This window comes from Pipistrellus hanaki, assembly GCF_964339955.1.
Source record: "Pipistrellus hanaki genome assembly, chromosome: X".
NCBI classification, from domain to species: domain Eukaryota; kingdom Metazoa; phylum Chordata; class Mammalia; order Chiroptera; family Vespertilionidae; genus Pipistrellus; species Pipistrellus hanaki.
This window is the reverse complement of record NC_140524.1, coordinates 81205273-81226976: the sequence shown is the minus strand read 5'-3', so window position 1 is coordinate 81226976 and position 21704 is coordinate 81205273. Positions and strand designations below refer to the sequence as shown.

The window sequence follows — 21704 nt, the reverse complement described above, 5'->3', positions numbered from 1 at the left end:
TACATATTTTTCTTTGTCTAGTTGTTAGAAAATTTAATATTTAGTTGATTTTATTTATATATTGAAGTTAACTTTAGATTTTATAGACTGAATCAAGATGTTTTCTTCTTTAATTACTTTCTAATTGCAGTTGACATACAATGTTATGTTAGTTTCAGGAATACAACATAGTGGTTAGATATTTATATAACTTGCAAAATGATCACCCCAATAAGTCTAGTACCCATCTGAAATCATACATAGTTATTACAATATTATTGATTTTATTCTCTGTGGTGTACTTTACATCCCCATGACTGTTTTTGTAACTGGCAATTTGTACTTAATCCTTTTTGCCTTTTGTACCCAGTCCTCCTATCTGTGACCATCAGTTTGTTCTCTCTATCTATGAATTTGTTCCTATTTTGTTTTTTGTTTGTTTATTTTTCAGATTTCACATATAAGTGAAATCATATGGCATTTAGCTTTCTCTTACTAACTTATTTCATTCAGTATAATATCTTCTACATCTATCCATGTTGCCTCAAATGGCAAGATTTCATTCTTTTTATTGCTTAGTAATATTCCAGTGTGTGTGTGTGTGTGTGTGTGTGTGTGTGTGTGTGTATACCAACTCCTTTTTATCTATTCAACTATCTATGGATACTTAGATTTATTTTATATATTGGCTATAGCTAATAATGCTGCAATGAACATGGGAGGGGGCACTTATATTTATTTAAATGAGTGTCTTGGAATTCTTCAGTTAAATACCCAGAAGTGGACTTTCTGGGTCATATGGTAGCTCTAGTTTTGATTTTTTGAGGGACCTACATAATATTTTCCATAGTGGCTAAGCCAATTTGAAATCCTAGCAATAGTGGATGAGTATTCCCTTTTCTCTACGTCCTCACTAATGCTTTTATTTGTTGATTTGTTGATGATACCCATCCTGAAAAGTATGAGTTAATATCTCATTGTTTTACTTTGCATTTCCCTGATGCTTAGTGATATTGAGTATCTTTTCATATCTGATAAGGGGTTTATATAAAAACTAGGGGCTCGGTGCACAAATTCATGCACCTTGAAAGGAACTGTGGGCTGCGAGGCTGTGGTGGGCACTGGGGTGGGTCTTGGCCCATCCTCTGTGCCTCTGCCTGGACCCTCCTGCTGCAGCCTCTGGTCCCCTGTCTGCTGGTAGCCCTGCTTCTGCTGCTGCCACTCCCACACACTGACAGCACTGACCCAGTTCGCACCCCCTGACAGTGCAGAGCAATTGGGGACAGTGCCAGCAGCATGCAAGCAGGTCAGCACCATCAGCAAGTGCTAGTGGCAGCTGCTGCTCCATTGCCCCTCAGGAGCAGGGGGAGGTAGGGAAGCCCTCAGGGATTATCAGGGCCAGCAGCCACCACTCATACCAGCTGACAGTACTGAGCAATTGGGAGTGGTGCTAAGCACTGGAAGCAGGTGAGAAGTGGTGGCTCTAACTGCTAGTGCTAGTGGAGGCTGCAGATTCCAATCATCCCTCAGGAGCTGAGGGAGGTGGAGAAGCTCTGAAGGGCGATTGGGGCTGGCAGCCATGGCTAGCACCCACTGAAGGTACCAAGGGCTGGTGCTGGGTGCAGGCAGAAGATGAGAGTGGCAGTTCCGGGTGCCGTCAGTGGGTGTGAGCAGGGATGGTGACAGCAGCAGGTGCAAGTCCTGGGCGGGACCACTGCACACAGGAGCAAATAATTTTTAGTAGCCACCAAAGCTCACCCCAATGACAGCGATTGGCACCCTACCACAGCTGATGCCTGCCAGTTCCTTGCTCTACTGCCTGATGACAATGCCTGCCATGTTCCGTGTGCACCCCTGGTGGTCAGCACATGTCATAACTACCGATTGTGCGGTTGTTCTGCCGTTTGGTCATTCTGCCATTTGGTCTATTTGCATGTTAGCCTTTTATTATATAGGATATATAAGGAAATCATATAACGCAATATCAAAAAGAACAAATAATCTGATGAAACATATGTGCAGAGGACATGAATAGACACTTCTCCAAAGAGGACACAGGGATGGATCAAGAGGTTTTAACTGATAACAACTAGATTATAGGCTTACTGAGATCAGCAATAGTCTTGAATTTTATTCTAGAAACGATTATATTGCAGAGTGTAGGCATTGGGCACATGGTCTTCACTGAACAGATGGTTAGTTGTCTTCTTTCAATAAACTATTTATCTTTTATCTTTTATTAAATAGAGATGAAATCCAGATTACTGTGAAATTCAACAGTCGCTTCCTCCATCCTGCCAAAGCTTCACTGATATTAATTTCAATACCTAATATGGCAGTGGGAGGCACTACAATGATTTTTGCTCTTAAGGGTGAAGTCCGCAAATTTAATCCCATAGTAAGTATATTTTACCTATTTTGTATGTCTTTGCTTCTCTTTCCATGCTGTTGAGCATCCCAAGCATAGCTCTTTTTCTTGGGCTTGTGTCTGCTTTTATTTAAATTAAGGGTTGGTAGTTTATACAGCAAAGAAAATTCTTTAATTTATCTTAAGTGTCCTGTGTATTAAAGGCATTATAAAGATAATGCTAAGGCTAGCATTTATTGAGAAGTAATGATGTTCCAAAGGGAGAAGGATTTAAAAATTTTCTGTAACATGAATGAGACATTACTATGATTGACTTTTTATAGTCAGTATTCTGGCTGAATATTATGTCCCACCATGGACATATGGTATAGAAGAAGTAAATTTGTTATTGTGCCAGATTTCCATATGTAGTATAAAGAATTTTAGGTGTGCAATGGCATGGGTAGGAAGTAAGTAGACTGACTCTAATGATGGTCAGTTTTGTAAGGACTGACTGGCTTATTAGTTAATTAGAAGCCTGATGCATGAATATTCGTGCAAAAATGGGCCTTCTTTCCCCTGGCTGCTGGCAGCACCTTCACACTGGCAGGAGCCACCTTTCCACACCAACCTGGAGATGCCTTTCTGCCTTCCCATGCTGCCCAGAAGCCTGGAGGAGCTGGGGTGTGGAGAAACCCTGTGTCATCACCATGGAAATGACGCAACTGTCCCGCCCTGCCCCCAGCCACTTGGCACCTGTGTATGCAAATTAACCCATCATTTTTATTGGGTTAATTTGCATACTCTCTCCTGATTGGGTGCTGTGAAGGTACAGTCTATTAGCATGTTACTCTTTTATTAGGTAGATGACACCCAGAGTAGGAAGCATGCATATGATTGCCACTGAGATATGTATTATGATCTTCTGATTTTCTCCTGAATAATTACCTCCCAATCCTTTCACACAAATTTTATGAAACAAAATGTTGCTTTGCTATGTGTATTGAAGAGACATGAATGGTTTTAGCCTGCCATTAACATGGCTAAAACTCTTGACACTTGAAACTCATGTGGTCTCTTTTTACTGCTCCATCTGAATACTCATGGTCTTAGTTACCAGGAGGAAGAGTGGGTAATAATGGAGAATTAAAAGAAGGTAAGAGCACCATTAGTCTGAAAATCTGATAATCTTTTCCTCTATGGAAAGCCATTGGGTAATTTGCATTATAAATTTTATATTTGTACTTTTGTTATGTTAAAAATATATCAGTGTAAGCCACCGTATTATAAATGCAGGCATGTCACACTCATACACATACATAGATAGGTATTCATACACACACACACCTGTGTGCATACTCACATATACACATGCCTCTTGTTTATGTCATGTTATTAGGTATATGTAATTAATTATTATAATGCTCAGTCATTAAAATATTTTAAGGAAATACATTTGGGAGATAATATTCTAACAGTTCAGTTGTAGCAAAAGTACAGTGATGAAGTAAAATATGAAATATGTTTTTATTTCTTCCCACTCAGATTTTTTTCAGTGCAATGTTTCTGGGAAAAAAGTAATTATATATATTAATATCATTGTAATATTTGAATGAACAGGTTTTTAGATGCTTTAAGCTTTTGTTTTATGATTCAGGTTATCCTTTTTTTGTTCTTACCATTTAGTATGTCTTTATTTTTTACTTTAGAAAATTATCAAATGCAAAAGCCCATGTTATACATGGAAACAAATCACTGTGAACGTTAAAAATCCCTTCCATACTGCTGGTGACTTCAAGTAAGTTATTGTTTCAGTGTAATTTCATTACTGTTAACTATATACAATCTTAATGGAAATACATAATTTTCTTCAACATGAACAATTTAGAGGATACATTTTTTGTATTTACATTCCTATAAATTTATAAACATTATCAGATAAAATGGAACAACTAATAAAGTAAATCAATTTTTCTTGAAATGCTATTTGATCTACCGTATTTTCCGGCATATAAGACGACTTTTGAACCGAAAAAAAGTCAACCGAAAAAAAATCAGGGGGGTCGTCTTATACGCCGAGTATATCCAGAAAAAACATCCTGATATGCCGCTAAACGAATTTTCCAACTCGATCCCGAAAATCGTCTGGATATGCCGCTAAACGAATTTTCCAACTTGATCCCATACCAATCACTGCAAGGCTGCTTGGACCACCTCTCTAACTCAGCCAATCCAAGCAGGCTTTTTATTCATGCAAATTATACATGTTCTGTACCCGAAGCTACACTATGTTCTAGTAAAAAGCCTGCTCAGATTGGCCAGAGTCAGAGAGGCGGTCTATTATAACCTTGGAACCTTTGATTGTTGTGATTGGCTCACCGTGGTACATACAGTTGCAGCACAGGAACGTTCTGTGTAGCCAAAGCTGCTGTATCAGGACACATACAGTGAGTTAAAAGGTACTGTAATAGAACATTCTGTGTGTAGCTAACGCTACAGTACTGTATAACCCCGGCCTAAAAGATTAGTGGGTGTACAACAAATGGCTGGTAGAAAAGAACCTATCATGGCTCCAGCAAGAAGAAGGAAATTTGAAGCCAGTTTCAAACTGAAAGTTGTAAACTTTGCCAAGGAACACGATAACTGTGCTGCGGCAAGACAATATGGAGTAACAGAAAAGATGGTCCGAGACTGGAAAGCAAATGAAGATGCATTAAAGAGTATGCCAAGGAGTAAGTGTGCATTAAGAAGAGGCACCCCTTATTGGCCAGAACTCGAAAAGCATGTAGCAGACATGGTTCTTGAGCATCGTCAAAATGGTTATGTAGTGACACGAAACAAAATACGTATGTTTGCACTTCAGTGGGCCCAATCTAACCCAGATAACAGCAAAGGATTTAAGGCCACTGTATCCTGGAGTACTCGGTTCTTGGAAAGGCACAATCTGGTACTGAGGCAAAAGACCAAAATTGCACAAAAATTACCTGCAGATTTGGATGGCAAGGTAAGTCTTTTCCATCAATATGTAATACAACAGCGCAAGAAACATGGCTATGCATTAAGTCAGATCGGAAATATCGATGAAACTCCTATGAATTTCGATATGGTTGGAAATAAAACTGTTAATACAAAAGGTGCAAAAACAGTGTTAATTAAAACAACAGGACACGAGAAGTCCAGTTTTACAGTGGTACTAGCATGTACAGCTGATGGTGCCAAACTAAGACCAATGATTATTTTTAAAAGAAAAACAATGCCGAAAATCAAGTTCCCTGTTGGAGTTTTTGTACAAGTGAATGAAAAAGGATGGATGGATGAAGAAGGGATAAAGCTATGGTTTGATAATGTATGGAGTAGGCGACCAGGTGGACTTCGTCAAGAACGTAGCCTACTGGTGTGGGATATGTTCAGGGCTCATTTAACTACCAGCACAAAGAACAGGTTGGCAAGAATAAACACAGATGCGGCAGTTATTCTTGGAGGATTGACATCATTAGTACAGCCACTGGATGTGTGCCTAAACAAGCCATTTAAAGATCGCATTAGAGAACAGTGGAATGAGTGGATGGTTAGCGGCGAAAAGTTATTCACAAAAGGAGGAAACATGCGTGCGCCACAATTGGATGTTTTGTGTAACTTTGTCATAAAAGCCTGGAATGATATTACTGAAGAAACAGTAATCAGGTCTTTCAAGAAGTGTGGCATATCAAATTCTTTGGACGGTATGGAGGATGACTTCTTGTGGCAAGATGAAGGGGAAGCCGAAGCTGAAGCCACACCATCTGATTCGGAATTTGATCCATATGATGACTGTCTTACAAATGTACTACAAGAGGTTATTGATGAACTTATGATGTCAGAAGAAGAACATGATGAGGATTTTGAAGGATTTTAAGCTCACAATGATCCTCTGCCTAGAAAAAACTCTTATCATCCCAGTCAGTCACAAACAAGCGTTTTCTGCAAGTTCTTCATGTAATTTTCTTTCCAGATGATGCCATCATTGTTAATGTTCTCTTTTGGATTTCTTGTTTCTCGGTCAAGTTCATGGCATTGCCATTTGTGAAGAGACCTTCCATTTATCATATCAATGTACGGTATATTACGGTATATTCGAAAAATATCATTCATTAAAAATTTAATTAAAAAAAAGAACTGGTGTTGCCTCGGAAGTGGGGGGTAGTCTTATACAGCGAATATAGGCCTAAACCTATGTTTTAACTGTAAAATTAGGGGGTCGTCTTATATGCCGGAAAATACAGTATACAAAATGAATTCTGGTTATATCACATCTGTTAATTTTGTGTATGTCTTATTTTTTGAGATCTTTCAATTTAAAAAATTTTTTAAATTAACAGATACTTTATTTCTAAAGTATTTAAACTGTTAATTTCCAAAAGAGAAATACCTATTCAGGCAAAAAAATTCATTTTTATTTAAAGCATCATTATTGATTAAAACTATACATCATGTATGCATTTGTGCATCTAGAGATTTAACAATAGCAACAAATACACTGAGTGGCCAGATTATTATAATCTCTGAATGCATAATAATCTAGCCACTCAGTGTATATCCTATATAACAAAAGGCTAATATGCAAATTGTTCCTTTGACCAGGAGTTTGACCATCAGGCAGGCCGGCCAACCACTCATGTTCCCTCCTCCTGGCCAGGCTGACCGGACCCCACCTATGCACAAATTCATGTACCATGCCTCTACCACACACACACTGAGTGGCTAGATTATTATGCATTCAGATATCATAATCTGGCCACTCAGTGTATATTTCAGATTAAAATAGAACAAAATGCTTAGTTATTCTTTAAATTCACAATAGAAAAGTATCTTGTCATATATTTATATGCTGTGGGAGAAGATGGAAAATGATACCTTATGTACTGCTTAAATTATGAACTCTCTTTCCATCTGCTTTAGAAATCAGATCCTCATAACAATACTTGTGTTGAGACCATAAGTTGTATGCATGCTTAATACTGTTTGATAATTTTCAGTTTTTAAAATCACTGTATGTCTAGGCTTTTTGTAAGTATCTTCTTAACAATATCATTTATTGTTGACAGAACAAAAATTCTTTTGTTGAACAGTTATTGGTGAATTTATGGTTCATTAAATGTTATATTGCAATATAAGGCACAAAAAATGTCAGAAAAGGTAACATTAATCCAGTATTAATATTTTCCCTCAAATGAATGAAATGGCTGATTGCAGTTCTTTAGAGGAAATTAGGATCAAACATATTAAGCATTGCATTCTAGTGATAGAGTTGAAAGAAAATCTCAAAGTTTCAGGAATTGGTAAAGCCTTTCCTACCTCCCCCAGGGAGCAGGCCTAAACTGTCAGGTGGACATCCCCTGAGGAGTCCTGGACTGTGAGAGGGAACAGGCTGGGCTGAAGGACCCCCCAAGTGCACGAATTTTCATGCTCCGTGCCTCTTGAATAATAATAAAGGGTCATAATTTTAAATATTACACTTCCAAAATGATAAGTATTTATTTCTTATTAATAATATCATATTATAAGTATTTTAAAATAAAATTAAAGTCTTTATAATATTTTCCCCAAAATTATATGTAGCATAGTTACTAGGTTTGCTCATTTTTAATGAAAATATAACATTACTTTAAAAAATATGTTTTTATTGATTTTAGAGAGTGGGTAAGGGAGAGGAATAGAGATTTAGAATTATTGATGAGAGAGAACTTTGATTGGCTGCCTCTTGCATGTCCCCTACTATTGATTGAGCCTGCAACTGGCCATATGCCCTGACACAGAATCAAACTAGTGACCTCTTACTTCATTTGTTGATGCTCAATCACTGAACCACTCTGGGCAGCAATTTTTGCCGTTTTTAGGAGTTGGCATATTTACTATATTTTATCTAATTTGCTAGCACAAAAATTTTCTTAGTACTCCCCTTTCCCCCCCTAAAAAGTCAGTAGTGATGGCCTTGCTTTATTCCTTTATTTTAGTCATTTGATTCTTTTCTCTTTTATTCTTAATGAGTCTAAGTAAAAGTTTGTCAATGTAATCTATATTTTCAAAGAACCTTCTTCTGGTTTCCTTGATATTCTCCATTTTTCTTTTTTTAAAAATCCTCACTCAAGGATATTTTTCCATTGATTTTTTTAGAGAGAGTGGAAGAGACAGGGAAAGACAGAGAGAAATACCGATGTGAGAAAAACACATAGATAGATTGCCTCCTGCACAAGCCCCAATCAAGGCCCATGCCAGAGAGGAGCCTATAGCCAAAGTACGTGCCCTTGACAGGAATTGAACCTGGGACCTTTTGGTCCATAGGCTGATGTTCTATCCACTGAGCCAAACTGGCTAGGGCTGTTTTTCTTTATCGTAAAAAAAAAAATCTTTATTGATGTCTTATTGATACTAAAAAAACAAAACAAAAAACAAACAGAAAAACCTGCACATGCTTAATGTATACATATAGTTGAATCTTGTTTTGCTTAATTATAGAGGCCCAGTGCATGAAAGTTATGGGTGGTTATGGTCCTTAGGCCTGGCCTGTAATCAGGGCCATCTTCCCCAGCTGCCTGCTGATGGCCCCACCCCACACTGCCACCCACCCCCAGTTCCCAGTTTGCTATGAGGTAATCGGATCCTGCGGGCTGGGGGAAGGACCAAGAGGTCAGTCATTCCCACCTTCTCACTGGCCCAGCCCCTGTCACAGGTTGCCCTGTCTGTGGGGTAACTGGCAGGGCAGGGGTCTTGGCCTTGTATCACCCACCACCCACCCTCGGTTCCCCATTTGCCATGGAGAGATTGGAGCCTGCCGGCTGGGGGAAGGAACCAAGAGGTGGTCAAAGCACCTCATAGTGACTGGTCGAGTTGTTGTTCTGGTCATTCCACCATTATGGTCAATTTGCATATTATCCTCTTATTATATAGGATATGGTCTTATGATCATTTTGATTAAGTTGCTTAATGCATTGACATTTGTTATTATCAACATAGTTGGAGTAACATTTGCCAGTTTCCACTTGTTTTTCTATATACTTCATGTCTATTTTTTGTTCATCTATGCTGCCATGACTGCTTTATTTTACATTAAGTGAATATTTACTAATGCAATGTTTTAACTTTTAATGACTTATTAAATGCATTTTTGGAATTTTGTTTAAAATTAAAGATTAAAGGAAGTGATGCAACTTTTACTGGGAAGCATACACTGTATATTTTTTGGAATGCTAGCAGCTATTGATGTCCAATGAGTACATCCATTATTTATTGGGAGTGCAAAATGGTGATATTCCATTTCTATCATTTATGAAATATGTTTGTTGGAATATTTTATAAAAAGGACTTCCCATAATTTATATTTGTTTACCCAATGGTGAAGTTCCATGAACCCCCCACTTCTGAGAACCACTAATCTGCTTTCTGTATCTTTGAGCTGGATTTTTGTTTTGTTTAGATTTCATACATAAGAGAGTTTATATAGTATTTGTATTTCTGTGTCTGACTTATTTCACTTAGTATAATATCTTCAAATTTCATCCATCTTGTCACAAATGGCAAGATTTCATCTTTGTGGGTTTTTTTTTCTCCGCCCCCCCCCCCCCCCCCATCCTCATCCCACACTCCTTTGGCAACCATCAGCATGTTCTTTATATTTTTGGATCTGTTTTTCTTGTGTTTGGCTTATTCATTTGTTTTGTGTAGGGTTGTTTTTTTTTTTTTTTTTTTTAGATTCCACATATAAGTGAATTAATAAGGTCTTTAGATTTCTCTGTCTTACGTATTTTACTTAGCATAATACCCTCTAAGTACATTCGTTTCTTTGTGGAGTAATATTCCATTGTGTATATATACCACCATTTATTCATCTTTTCATTTACCTACAGACACCTAGGTTGTTTCCATATTTGGGCCATCCTATATAATAAAGAGATAATTAGATCAAACAGTTGAACAACCTTCCAGATGACCTTCTGGACAAGAGCCAAGGCTGTGAGGGCCAGCCAAGTCTGCAAGGGGCTGCAAGGGTGGGCTGAGAAAGCCGGGGCTGCGAGGGCCCAGCACCCAAATTTTGTGAATCGAGCCTCTAGCTATAAATAATGCTGCAGTGAACATAGGGGTACAAATATCTTTTGGAATTAGTGTTTTTGTTTTCTGTGGGTAAATACCCTAAACTGGTAGTGCTAGGTAGTATGACAGCTCTATTTTTAAAATGTTTAGGAGCCTTCAAAATACTTTTTATAATAGATGCACCATTTTACAATTCCACCAACAATGAGCAAGGTTACCCTTTTTTCCATATCCTCATTAAGCACTTGTTATTCCATGACATTTTGATAGTAGCCATTCTAACAGCTGTGAGGTGTTAATCTCATTGTGGTTTTGATTTGCATTTCCCTGATGTTTGCTGATGTACCTGTTGTCATTCTGTATGTTTTCTTTGAAAAAAGGTTTTTTTCAGGTGTGTGTGTGTGTGTGTGTGTGTGTGTGTGTGTGTTTGTGTGTGTGTTGCTATTGAGTTATTTGAGTTATTTTTATATTTTTTTACATTAGTCCCTTATAGAATTACAAATGTTTTCTCCCATTCTGTAAGCTGCTTTTTCATTTTGTTGTACAGAAGTCTTTTAGTTTGATGTAGTCCCACTTGTTTATTTTTGCTTTTGCTATTTTTGCTTTTGGTGTCATATTAAAAAAAATATTTTCCTAGAACTATGTCAAGGAGCTTAGCATCTATGTTTTCTTCTTAAAATGTTTGGTTCAGGTCTTACATTCAAGTATTTCATTAACGTTTAATTAATTTTTATGTATGGTATAATTTGGTGGTCAAGTTTTATTATCTTGCATGTGACTGTCCAGTTTCCCCACACCATTTATTTTAGAGACACCTTTCCCAATTGTATATTCTTGCTTCTTTGTCTTACATTATTGACCGTATATGCATGAATTTATTTCTGGGCCCTCTATTCTGTTCCATTGATTTTATGTCCGCTTTTATGCCCATACCATACTGTTTTAGTTACTATAGCTTTGTAATAACAGTTTGAAATCAGGAAGTATAATGGTTCCAGCTCTGTTTACCCACGCTGTATTTCAAACTGCTTTTATTCCTTTCTCTTTTTTAATTTCCATTTGGTAATTCTATGGTGGTCAGTTTAATGGTGTACTGTATATGTTTGAGACTTTGCTGTGTTTTCTTTATTATTATTTTTCTCTCTCTTCTTTAGATTGCATAATCTCTATCAACTTTCAAGTTTGTTAATTATTTTTTTCCTGCTACTTCAAATCTATAGTTGAGTCTCTCTAATGATTTTTTTCATATGTTTTATTGTAGTTTCCACCTCCAGAATTTCTATTTTGTTCTTTTATTAATTTCAGTCTCTCTGTTTTATGTTCTCTATTTGATGTTTTTCCGTTCCTTAGAATTAATCATTTTATTCTACCTATTTTCAAGTATACTGGTTCTTTTACCACCTCAAACCTGCTTTTAAGGCCCTCTAGTGATTTTTTTATTTAAGATAATTTACTTTTTAAGTGTGGAATTTATAATTGGTTATATTGTATAATCTCTCTTAATTGATATTTTTTATTTGGTAAGACATCATTGTCTCCCATAGGTGATGTTGAAGATTTTTGACATAATTGGGGGATCTAACAAGCTACTGCAACCTTGCATATGGGCATCTGGTTCCCTAGATATTTCTTTTATGTTTTGGCTGGCTCATATCTGTTCCAATTGATATAGCAGCTTTAGGTACAAGTGCTACTGACTGTTTTCAACAAACATTCAAGTGATAAGTGTTTTCTTTGAGTTGGATCAAATAAAGATAGGACTGAGTCAACTGAATTTTTCTGGGGAGCTTCAAGACAGGTTAAAACAGTAGCCCTACTCAGAAATGGGACTTTTTTGAAGATCTCCAATGTCAGTCTGTCTCCTCAGGTGCCTACTCCCAAATTAAACATTTCTATTTTTTGTAAATAAGATTAGAATTTATTAAATGTGTACAACTCTAACAATGCATGAAGGCCAATGTGTGATTTTCTCTTTGTTTCTGAAATATAATTTGGGTAGTCATTTATGTTCAAAATTTCCTTGCTATGAGAATTTGGTGATGCCTTTCATTATAAAATATTATCTTAAAAAATATATATTTCCATTCCAGATTTTTCCACTCTTTCTTATATATGTGTTTTAAGTTGTAGAATGAGAACTCATGGACTGTTTAAACTACAATTTATTCTGATTCTAATTATATTTTATGAATGATAAAAAAAATTTAAAGAATATTTTGTGGTCATTTCAATTTTGTTATAGTAGAATCCAGAATAATTCCTTTATTTCTTTATTTTAGTGCCATTTTGGTGGAATCCTCAACATTTATCTGCCTTACATCCCAATTAAATGCAACTGGACAATCTGTTCACTTCAAACCCCAGGGGTAAATATATATACATTTTATGCTAATAATTATCTGAGGAAAGATTCTGAGAAATTTAAGTAAACTTGTATAATTCCATAACATTTTTCATTTATTTGAAATATTTAATTTATGCTCAATTATATATATAATTTATACTTTTCTAATTCTCTTATGTGGTACAGGTTTATGTGCATGAAAATAGAATAAATATGTGCATGACTAAATACAGTAGATTCTCATTAATCATGTTAATTATGCTCTATAAAATTCCTGCAAACATTCAATTAGAGAATACTGAACCATTATATATTACCACATACATTATAATCATAAATCATAAAAAGAACCCTTTCTGATAGATTCCACTTTCTTTACACAAAGAAAATGAGGTTCAGAAGTTTTAAATAACTTGTTTCCAGCTGTGCCAGTAATAGGTACCAAGGAAGGGTGTCAAATCCTGTCCACCTGGCCCCAGAGCTGGAGCTTTTTGTACCTCTGTACTGCCCTTTATGGTCTTCATCCTCTGGTCATCTGTGTATGAAAACTGACACAAAGAGGCCCCGTGTCACCTTGTTTGACCTCAGTTGGGAACTTGTGTGACCAGTGACTGGAACATTTTGCCACTCTGCACATGTCCACAAACTACTATTAAAGCACGTTGAATATTGATTTTGTGGTTACAAATCAATTTTAGCAAGGAGGTGAGTTTGAAAATAATGGAATTCATGGATAACGAGGATTGACTGTATTTAAGTTTATTCTGCCTATGATATTATTTTATGAGGTTTGTATTTAGTTTAGAATGAAATATTAACCTCTGAATAGAGAAGCAGATTTTTTAAAAGTTAGATTGCTTTATATTTCTCATCTGTTAAACTATAATACATTGACCCTTCAATATCCAGATTTGAACCGTGTGGGTTCACTTAAATTGTTAAGTGTATTTTTAAAAATAAATATTGTTAAGTGTTTTTTCTCTTCCTTATGATTTTGTTAATTACATTTTCTTTTATCTAGCTTACTTTATTGTAAGAACACAGTATATTATATATATAATTGAGCATAAATTAAATATTTCAAATAAATGAATATATGTTAATCAATTGTTTATGTTATTGGGAAGGCTTTTGCTCAGAAGTCTATTAGTAGTTAAGTTTTTGTGGGAGTCAAAGTTACATATGGATTTTCAACTGACAGGGGGGAGCACTGGCATTGGCACCCTAACTACCATGTTCAAGATCAACTATCTAGAGTAAGATACAAATTGACCATACCTTCGCGATGCCCACCAGTCAATCAGGAGTGAGTATGCAAATTAACCCAACAAAGATGGCAGGTTAATTTGCATACACAGGCACCAAGCAGCTGGGGGCTGCAGTTGTTTCGCACTGCCCCAGCTGCTCTGAGCCTCTGGGCAGCGTGGGAAGGTGGAAAGGCGGCTCCAGCCAGAGCAAAGGTGGTGCCGGCATGAGGGGAAGGCAGGCCCATTCTTGCACAAATCTTCTTGCATCAGGCCTCTAGTATAGAATAACTATTTAAAATAAAATAGAATCAAAACAATGTTACCAAGACTAATAAAAGTCAGACGGAAAGAAAATGATGCAGATGTCTATTAATGAAATGCATTCACCTTTGTCTCTGTGTAATGCTTGAGGGCATCACTGTCATTCTTTTAGGTGCAATAACATCCTGAGAGGCAAGGATTTGGCCATGTTGATACCATAGGAATTTCCAATGTCAAAGTTATCAGAAACCATGAAAGAGATTGTACAGATCTTGCTTAAATGAAAGTGAATATAGATTAGTTTTAAAAGTGAATTGTGCATAAGCCAATAATTTTGATTATAAGAATTGAATTTATTATAAAGCATTTATTGGTTTTTCATTGTTAAAGGAAATTTCATTTTTGTTTTACAGCATTTGCTTTATTGTATGATACTGATTTCATGCTTAAGTAAGGCATTCAGAGTCATCCTTCACATTTGTTGTGAACAATAAAATATGAATTAATCCATTAAACTATAAGATAACATATTTATAGATAGCCTAAGAATAGAATATTATAGGCATTTTATGTTAATTTCTTACTATGAAATGCTAATTTGCTAAAAAAAAAATAACTTCAGTAAATATTTCTAGATTTTAATCTTTTTAGTCCCTTGTTTCTTGATTAAGAAGCTGCTTTGTGATCATAGATTTTGCCAGAATTGCATTGAAATAATTTCTTCACATTAATTGCAAGTAATACTATAGTATTACATATTAAACTATAGCTGAAGGCTTGGCTCCTCTCAAGACTACAAAGTTTCTATTATAGAAGATAAATAAATCCCAGATACCAGGGCCTCCACTTGGGTAACCTGGGGTGTGGCCAGCCTGCAAACCATCACAGGCCCTTTTTTTCAGGCTGCCCCATGCCCCAAGGGAACCCCCACCCTAATCCAGGACACCCTTCAGGGAAAACCAGCTGGCCCCCACCCATGCACCAGGCCTCTATTAAATCTAATAAAAGAGTAATATGCAAATTGACCATCACTCCAACACACAAGATGGCTGCCACCATGTGGACAGAAGATGGCTGCCACAAGATGGCCAGCAGGGGAGGGCAGTTGGGAGAAACAAGGACTGCAAGGGCTGGAAGTGGGGGCGACTGGGCCTACAGGGAAGAGCAGTTGGGGGAGACCAGGCCTGCAAGGGGAGGGCAGTTAGGGGTGACCAGGCCTACAGATGTGGGCAGTTAGGGGCCAACAGACTGGCAGGGGAGCAGTTAGGCATCAATCAGGCTGGCATGGGAGTAGTTAGGGGGTGATAAGGCTGGCAGGCAGAAGCAGTTAGGGGCAATCAGGAAGGTAAGCAGGTGAGCAGTTGGGAGTCAGCAGTCCTGGATTGTGAGAGGGACTGCCCAACTGCCTGTTTAGGCCCGATCCTAAATGGGCAGTCGGATCAGGCCTAATTGGAGAGGGTGCAGGCTAGACTGAGGGACACACCCCTTCATACAAGAATTTTGTTAAAATATAAAAATGATTCTATAAACTGGCCTTATTAAGCAACAGATATGTATAAAACAATACCTTTAAAACTAAATGAAGATCAACTGAGGTCCAGCTGAGGAGACTCACATGAAAAAATTACACAAAACTCCTGGATACTAATAGGAAATTGTGAGATCATGAGAGGGGCTGTCCAGCTCCCAGGGGTGGCTGGCCCAAGAGTGAGAAAGGAGCTCTGGGCCATGGGAGGGTCTGTTCCCTCAGAAAATTGATCCCTGAAACCCACGCTGGGCTCCACACCCTGAAGCACCAAAGCCAATACCCTTGGCTCAAGTAATATCTAATCTTGAAAGGCAGCAGTGCTGCTGGCTGCATCAGAGTTGGGAGCCTGAAAACTTGAGCTGGTAGGAGAGAAAGCCACAGTTTTAAAACTAGAATACAGGAGTTTTCATTTGCAGCTACTCACCCGAGGCTTTGGTGCAGGGAGGGAGGCCTGGAATTGAGGTGCCTATGGAGAGGCCAAGGTGGGAAACATTGTGCTGAGATGTGGAAAAGCAGCAGTTGGGAGTCCTGCATTTGGTATTGTGCCCCCAAACTGAAATGGCCATTTTTCCTGAGAGGAGCTAATCACTCCCAGTAACCAGAGCTCAGGAAAAAGATACCCCTCTATAGGTGATACAGCCTGGCCCACCCTCAGGAGCCCTGGCTGCCACAACTTGCATTTTGAGCTTTTAAAACAAAGGGAAACAAAAGCAGAGGCCAATTTTATGGATTTGAACAGTCTTAGGGAGCTTCAGTGACTGGATTTGGGGAGATGCCATCCACTCCACTGTCCCCGGAACCTGACTGGACAGCACACAAGGATCTCTGCTTAGGCAAGGGCAGAGTAATATTTTGGGACACTCGCAGAGAAGTAGCTCTGTGACAGGGACACACCCACCATATTCCCTGGAAGCTAAATAGCACCTCCCCCACCTAAAGCCCTTTCAGAAACAAACTTCTGAGTGATTAAGATTGACAGCTGGCTAACAGAGGGACCCAGAGAGTAAAATGCTAAGTAAAATAAGCCAGTTAGAGAAAAACAAATGTCACATGATTTCACTCATATGTGGAATCTAGTGAATAATATAAACTGATGAACAGAATAGAACCAGTGACTGGTCGAGTGGTTGACTGAATGGTCGACCAATCGGTCAGACACTTAGCATATTATACTTTTATTATATAAGAGTATTGCTCTCTTGTCTCTTTCCTAATTCTCTCTTCTCTGGTGGTTGCATTTGTTGTTGCTGTAGAGGTCTTTTGTATGTATTGGTTTTGTGTATTTTGTTTCGCATTTTGTTGTATTTTATTTTTTCCATTTTTATTAAAGTATTATATGTGTACATATCTTACCATTACCCCCCACTCCACTCCCTTACATGCCCTCACCCCCCAGTGTTTTGTATCCATTGGTTATGCTTATATGCATGCATACAAGTCCTTCGGTTGATCTCTTATCTCCCCAACCTCTCCCTAACCTTCCTGCTGTAATTTGACATTCTGTTTGATGCTTTACTGTCTCTGTATCTATCTTTTTGTTCATCAGTTTATAATGTTCTTTATTATCCATAAATGAGTGAGATAATGTGGTATTTTTCTTTCATTGACTCACTTATTTCACTTAGCATGATGTTCTCCAGTTCGATTCAGGTTGCTGCAAATGGTAAGAATTTCTTCTTTTTTATGGGAGCATAGTATTCCATTGTGTAAATGTACCATAGTTTTCTGATCCAATCATCTGCTGATGGGCACCTAGGCTGTTTCCAAAGGTTAGTTATTGTAAATTGTGCTGCTATGATCATAGGTATGCATATATCCTTTCTGATTGATGATTCTAGTTTCTTAGGATATATTTCTAGGAGAGGGATTACTGGGTCAAATGGAAGTTACATTTTTAGTTTTTTGAGGACACTCCATAGTGTTCTCTACAGTGGCTGCACCAGTCTGAATTCCCACCAGCAGTGCAGGAGAGTTCCTTTTTCTCTGAATTCTCACCAACACTTGTCATTTGTTGATTTGCTGATGATAGCCATTCTGACAGGTGTGAGATGGTACTGCATTGTCATTTTGGCTTGCATCTCTCGGATAATTAGTGACTTTGAGCATGTTTTCACGTGGCTCTTGGCCTTCCTTCTGTCTTCTTTTGAAAAGATTCTATTTAGGTCCTCACACATTTTCCTGTGGGAAGATAATACATCAGGATAAGCAAGAGAAGTTAAGACATTTTTATTCTAATTAAATTCAAAAGATTATCAGAAAGAATTAGGACAGGGGAGTGCACTTTAAAATTGCATGAGTGATCAGCAGTGCTCAGATATGAGCACTTTGTAAATAATTTCTTACAGTAATATTACTTGCTATTCTTTTTTTTACAACAACATTGAATTATTTATCTTTCAATCAATTCTTACCAAGTAGCATTGCAAGCACTGTTCTCAGTACTGGAAAAATTTAGCAAAAAAATAAATCCCAGTTCTCTTCTTCAAGGAGCCAACTATCAAGTAGAGACGGGGGAAAAAAGTCTACACAAATGAAGACAATTGTTTAGAGAGGAATGCATTCAGTAGTATATGTAATTTAAAAAGTGCTCTGTGAGCTAATTGGCAAGGAATATTAGTATCTAAATATTATAGACATATTACCAGCAAAGAAGTCATTTAAAGAGAATAATGAGACATGAAACACTTTTTAAAGACCTTCTGGACACATGAATGATAGAATGAATCTAAAAATCAATCCTTTTATATTTTTCCCATTATATATTAAAAACGTGACTTAGATTAGATAATTTGCTATTTGGTTTAGACACAGCCCTGAAGGCTGGCCCAGGTATAGCTTCACGAAGGCTTATAATAAAGATCTTATTTCCCTAATGGGAAAGGATTCAAGAAGTTATTCTTAGGGCTGATATATTCATGCCTTGAATCTAATCAATTTGATGCCATCTTGATCATTTTACTTGAAAACAGAGAGCTGCATGCCACTACTGCATAGGAAAAAAGGAATATCATTCCTTCATAATTTTAAGGAGGTTCCACTCCCTGACTTTGGCCCAATCTTCAATTACCAGAACATATTCCACTGCTTAACCTAGAGTATTGTATAATTTTAGCTTCTTTTGATTTATTTCTTCCTTAATACCAAGAGTTTAAACATGCTCTTTCTGTCATGGCTTCAATAATAATACTAGTAGATGAGCATCTAGGAAATGGATAGCGTGAACCAAGGTGCAGGGAATAACAAAAAAGTGAGTTATTTTCTTTTCTGTTTTGGAACATCTAAGATATTGGTTTCGTAAATAAACTGAGTTTATTACTGAATTTCTAAACTCAATGACATTGATTAGGTAGAATAGCATGTTCCTGAGCCAGGCTATTTTATTAAATTGTTTTCCAATGTCTCTGAGTTAATCATGATAGTTAGCTTCATGAGTAAGTCAATAAAATTCTTAGGTTTTCATTCTTTTATATCCATCTTTACCGTAAAGATTACAGGTAACTCAATTTTGGGGAGTTTGAGAATCTCCTTTGAGGATGGGGTACCTCTTTGATTTATTCAAAAGGCACTTTCATTAGCTATTCTCCAACAAAATGGGTAAAGGAAAGAAAATAATAAAGCCCAAATTGCTCTGCTTTTCTATTCACTGTGGAAAAAAAAGCATGACTGAAAGGTTGAATATTGCAAATATTAAACAAAATAAGGTCTGGAGATTATCTGAGGATTTTAATCTGGGCATTCTACCCAGAGCTCGATTATCAAGTACATGGCAATGGAGCTCTACATTGAGAAATAAGCATTTATTGATGTCCCCCCCCCAACTCTTTATATAGTCTTCTTTATAATTGCTGTCATATTCATATATCATATCTATGATAGCCTTAAAGTGTCTATCAAATATTCAAATAATATGAAATATTAAAGGTTCTCTACTTTAAAAAATATATTACTTAAACTGCTACTCAGAATGCCTGTGAAGTAATGGCAAAGTACAGAGTAATTACAAGATGTGATAAATAAACTTATTACGAATGTGGTGCGGCTCCACTGTCATTGCTCAGTGGTTGAGGGTCGACCTATGAACCAGGAAGTAATGGTTCGATTCCCAGTCAGGGCACATGCCCAGGTTGGGGGCTCAATCCCCAGTGTATGGCGTGCAGGAGGCAGCTGATCAATTATTCTCCCTCATCATTGATGTTTCTATCTCTCCCTCTCCCTTCCTCTCTGCAATACATAAAAACATAATTTTTAAAACATATGCGGTGCAATGAAAAAGCATTTGAGAAATGGTATGGATATGGTTAGAAGAACTTTACTTATAAATAGTCAATATAATTTTACAGTATAAAATTTAGGCAAAAGCAGATAACTTGAGAAATAATGTTTGTTTTGTATTCTCAGAAAAAAAATCAGGCAAAGAATATCTGAGAGTCCAGATACTAATTAACAGCTTATTGAGTGAGTTAATCATGAATACTAGCAGAAGAGCAATTTGGGGGAAATTGATGGTTTCTGGAAGAATGGAACATTTCAAGGGAGGCAGTTGCCTCAGGCTATGATCTGCTAATTAATTTTCAGAAATTCAAGCAGAGATTAAACAGCTGTCCACATTTACTTCTACTTTTATTGGGAAAGAAGCAAATGTTGAAGTGATAAGCTGAGGAAAGAGAATTTTTCAAGACATCAAGTTCTAGAACCACGTTTGGAGAGACTACCTATACAATTAGGAGATGAAATCACCAACTTTTGAGTCTCAGGATTTGGGTTATTATTATTATTATTATTATCATCATCAAATATTTACTTCTCTACAGTGTTTAAAATTAAAAAGGAATTTTTAAATCAAATTTTTAAAACTAGTAGTGACTGTTAGTTTCCTTTTGGCATTTTTCTTATTTTTAAAATTTTTAAAACAATATACTGAGTGGCCAGATTATTATGATCTCTGAACACAAAATAATCTGGCCACTCAGTATTATATATATATATATATATATATATATATATATATATATATATATATACACATATACATATACATATACATATATATATGTACATATATATGTGTGTGTATGTATATTAGAGACCCGGTGCATGAATTCGTGCATGGATGGGGTCCAGCCAACCTGGCCAGTGGGAGGGGACATGGGCAGTTGGCCAGCCTGCCTGCTGATCAAACTCCTGGTTGAGGAGACAATTTTCATATTGGCCTTTTATTATATAGGATATACACATAAAAATCTGGACACTCAGTGTAAATGTTAAAATAATACATGAAAGAAATCTGATTTTTTGCACATCATATTGTATGTAGCCATAATTTTAGGGATCTGTAAGATTAATTTAAGATAGATAAATGTTTTTGGTATGTGTTATTGATTGTGTTTTTCTATTCACTTATGACAGTGATTCTGATAATGACAGCGAACAGGATGCTGTCCCAAAAACCTTAAAAACCTGTGAGTACCTCAAATTAAAACCCTTATTGGTTTTCATGTATTATTCTTATTTTATGTACAGAACATACTATGAATTGAAACTATAGACAGAATGGCAAGCCCTGAGGATTGCAGGCTGAATGAGAACCTGAAGTGTTGGTGTTCAGCCTTTTTATGATCCTTTGGTGAACTCTGCCCAAATCTATTTCTTTCACTGGTGGGTTTCCTCACCCTTACAATGAATGTATTTAGATAAATGACCTTTACTATGTTTCTTTGTGCTGGGCCTACTCAGTCAAGGGTTTGGTGAGCCTGAGGGGGGGTGGCGAAGGATTCAAGAAAAGACAAAGAGAATAAGCTGGGTCTAGGTGGATCTCCTGTGCCTGGCTAAGGCCACAGAGAGGGATCCAAATGGAAAGCTGAGCCTTTATTTTATAGCCAGATGTAAACAGGCAGTGGTCACCATAGTTACAATTTCTTGGGGTTTCACTTG

At 37.0% G+C, this 21704-nt stretch overlaps 1 protein-coding gene across 1 annotated transcript in view; it reads left to right on the top strand.

The window, feature by feature from the left end:
- Window positions 1-21704, top strand: part of CFAP47 (cilia and flagella associated protein 47) — a gene marked incomplete at both ends in the record, with an annotated part of 384890 nt that overhangs the window by 209302 nt on the left and 153884 nt on the right. The window contains 4 exons of the mRNA XM_084869970.1: window positions 2227-2377; window positions 4036-4124; window positions 12673-12759; window positions 21180-21232. Coding sequence (XP_084726096.1) covers window positions 2227-2377; window positions 4036-4124; window positions 12673-12759; window positions 21180-21232 — 380 coding nt within the window. The remainder of the gene's footprint in view (window positions 1-2226; window positions 2378-4035; window positions 4125-12672; window positions 12760-21179; window positions 21233-21704) is intronic.